General features: G+C 40.2%; 1 protein-coding gene across 1 annotated transcript in view; it reads left to right on the forward strand.

Annotated features, from left to right (window-relative positions):
• The window catches only part of LOC131892086 (uncharacterized), a gene marked incomplete at its 5' end in the record, with an annotated part of 7,701 nt that extends 5,298 nt beyond the window's left edge, over positions 1 to 2,403 (forward strand). Inside the window, 2 exon segments of the mRNA XM_059241825.1 lie at positions 602 to 1,254; positions 1,318 to 2,403. Of these exon segments, the coding sequence (XP_059097808.1) occupies positions 602 to 1,254; positions 1,318 to 2,110 (1,446 nt within the window).
• Between the last annotated feature and the right edge of the window lie 1,375 nt (positions 2,404 to 3,778).

The following is a 3,778-nucleotide window of genomic DNA, read 5'->3' on the forward strand; positions in this document are numbered from 1 at the left end:
GAATTTCTACTGAAGGTACAGCTAACATATCTTTGATAATTGATATTCTGCACTTTTAGTCTGATGTGCCAGTAAGTGTGTTTGAAGTGTCATTTTATAATTATTTGGATCGACATCTGACTTATTTTACCAAACAGAATTTGAACTTTTTGATTTACTGATATCAAAAAACGCCTTTAAAAGTCTTGAGAGCATAGTTGAAAGTTACCTAACAAAATTCTAAACACAGTGTGTTATCAAAGATTACTGCTCATATTTATCACCTCGGTAAAATGTTCTTTTTTTCGAACACTATGTGACATGAAAATTGCAAAAATGGTCATGGTAGTTTAGAAAAACCATTGAAACCTGGTGAAAAATTATGAATATGGCATTGAAAACGCGAAGAAGGTAAAAAAGGGATATTTTCGCAAAATGTCGTTTCAGGTAATTTGCCTCAAATTAGACAAAATGTTAAAATAGTAGGTTTCTGGGTTTTTTTTCACCTTTTTTCCCAACGCCCCCTTCATCATAAGGAGAGTGAAATCATTTTGCTAATGCTTTGTGAATAATTCCTAACAAATAAAACGCAACTCACCAAAACAAAGTTTTCCACTTTTAGGCTGATGATGAAGAGTGGACTAGAAGTGTCGAAAACTTTGATGAATTCGAAATTGATCGTTACGCCAAACTGGTTCCTGGACCTGAATGGACAAATGTGCTCTCCTACATTTACTATTATTACTCCTTGGATGAATTCCGCGCTGAATATTTGGATAGACATCCAAAATTAGGAAGGAAGACAACCATCAAGCAATACAACGTGATACAAGAAAAATCAAATAAGTCTGACAACTTCAGTTATCCATTACTGCTTCGGCTGCAAATTCCGGATGAATGGAGAACAAGCTATTGGATTGAATTGAAAGGCCAACCTGTTCCAAAAGGACATCCTTTAGCATCCAGGTTGGAACGTGAAGTTGTGGATGTTGTTGAACTCGTCTTGAGTAAGCTGGTCTGGAAATGGAGTGCCTGGGGACCCAAAAATAAGGGCAGGATTGCTTGGAGTGATATCTTGATTGCCGAGATTTTTCGGTCATATCGCCTTAACGTGGATTTGGCTCCGTTTTTTGACTTTCACCGCTTATTCTCGATGTGGTCACGCATCTGGGAAGAACTCAACCAAAATCAACTTCATAGGGATAGCCGGGAATTGGATTCCGAATCATACGACCGATTCCGCAAGGATTTATTGGACAAGTGCCTTAAAATCCGGTGAGACTTGTTCACCAAATATTTTGCTTTGAAAGATGTAATTAATGCTGTACATATTTTCAGGGTGACCATGGCTCAGAGTGATCTCCACAAGATCATAACGATCTTGGCCTCGTATGTTACCGACCCTCAATTTGGGCATTGGAGTCTGATCAAGATTCTCCTCTCAAACCTCCTGTTGATGAACCAAAATTTTGGCCAAGACACTCCCAAGCACCGCACTGTTCTTGGGGAATCCTTTGGCGATATGGCCAGAAGCGCTCAAGTAGCTACGGATCCAAGTATGGAATCTTATTGGGAAGACATTGTTGTGCCTGACACGACAGATTCACAGTCACAATCCAGAAGCTCAAGATTGCAGCGATACTTGAATCAATTCCACAAAGAATCGGACATTGCCAAATTGCGTCAGCAATTGAAAAAGACAGGCAATTTTGAGGATCGAGTGGCTTTGTCAAAACTTCACATGCCGTTGGTGGACATTCTTTGGCAAGAGTCAACATTCGTTGTTTGGCGGAAGGTTCTCTTTAAAAACTTCCCCCATTGTGTCCAGGAGTCTTGGTTTCAAGAACTGACCTCATTTCAAAAACAGCTTGAAGTACGAAAAGATGATTTGATTCAAGCCCGTGGTTCGAAATCCCTGTTCATTCAACCAATGGATGAGCTCGTAGAGTCATTGGAGCAACAACAACCAAGTGACAAAACGGAAGTAGAACCAATATTGACTGCAGCCTTAATTTTCCTCGTGCGGCAACCAAATTGCAGGCATTCAAAATGGCTAACAACATGGTTGGGTTGTCGACGCATCTATTATTACATGAGACAGAAATCTTTGAATGGGAAACGACCTAAGTGAGATCCTTTGTAATCCTACAAGATCCAAGACTCTATTTCACCAACTGTCCCGAGAAGAGAACGTGAACATAACAACGTCAAGAGAAAGAGGATCATTTCTGTATAAGCATGTTTCCACTTTGTGGCGTTGTTAAATACATGTGATTTCATTTTAGCCAGAAGGATCAAATGAACGTGTGGGGTTAGATCCTGATTGGTCCACGAGTTTCCTTGTTGATTGATGTGGATGTTTATGTGTTTACGAGATTGTCAGACGCTTATTCTCACACTATAAATGAAGATGTCGGTCGCTTATCTTGAAGAATTCTAATTTAAAAGCTTGGTTCAAATTCAAGCACCTTGTCTTTTTTGTTTCACTCATGAGTCCTTTTGTTGAGAGGTTTGGAGGCGTGGATTAATTGTAACACGAATAGAAGAGGGTCATGAGTCATGGCTCATGAAGAAAGAATAGTTATCAATTTCAAGTACATTCTCTGGCCTTTGAAGCCTCAGGCCTTCAAGCACATCAAATCTCATATATATACAATCGTTAACACAAAATAGCAAAAACTTTGAAGTTGGTCTCTTTAGACTGGAATCGCCCCGGGACGTTAACGAATACTAGACGAAATTTGCCGCCTTCCCCTAAAGGTATTCATACCACCACAATTGTTTTCCAACATCCTCGTGGAAGCTGATCATCGAGAAGTAATACCAAGTCACCTTCTTGAACTGATTTCCGTTATTTCGTCCATTTCCTTCTCGGATGGAGACTAGGTAAAAACTCGGCAAGAACACGTTTCCAGAAATGATTGAGGATGGTGTTGAAGTAAGTGAAACGATCATGGAGGTTCATTAGAACTGGTGTTTCCTCAGTTTTGGATGTGGTCGACGGCGTCGAATTCTAAAACATGAGGCATGGCCCAAAAATGGCCCAAAATTGTCCTTCCCACAACAGGCAATTTCAGGTCTGACAGTGCTGTGAGCTAATAATAATGAGTCTAAATTGGATCAACAAACAATGGTGGATGACTGAGTGAGCAAGAGAAAGCGGCTAGTGAATTGTCTACAAGTATTGAAAGCAAACAACTATTGAGAGCATTAGTTTCCTGAAGCATTCAAGCACCGATTGATATAAGTGATTCTACCACGTTCCAGCCCCAAGAGAGACGACAGCACAAACAGACTCCGAATGTAGATTTTGCTGATTTTAAAAGTGTGATTTAGAGTGGGTAAGCGCTGGATGCCCGTGTTAAACCGGTTGGGAAACAAGGCCTGGGCCATCGAGAACGAAATAGTAAATAAGTTTTAAGATTTGGGCATGGCTTTACATATAAAATTCAAAAAAACAGATTCCAACTTTAACTTCATTTTTTTGACAGCCAAGGAACTCGTCACCTATAATGAACTTGCACCCCATGATGTCCAGATTTCATAAAGTACCCTCATATGTCTCTGCATTTTTTTGGCAAGATGTGGCCTGGGCTTCCCGTGTGCACGTTACGCTTCATTTTTCTCCATTCGTGACAGTTCCAAAATCTTTTTTACATCGCTCAATTCCATAAGGCCTCCATCAAATATGACCAGTTACAAACTGAGAGTAAGGTGGTTCAGGAGGTCAGGTCGAATCCGAAGGCATTTTTCTCTTATGCGAACTCTAAGAGAAAAATGAAACACTCTGTTGGGCCTT

The sequence above is a fragment of the Tigriopus californicus genome, chromosome 12 (genome assembly GCF_007210705.1).
Source record: "Tigriopus californicus strain San Diego chromosome 12, Tcal_SD_v2.1, whole genome shotgun sequence".
Taxonomy (NCBI): domain Eukaryota; kingdom Metazoa; phylum Arthropoda; class Copepoda; order Harpacticoida; family Harpacticidae; genus Tigriopus; species Tigriopus californicus.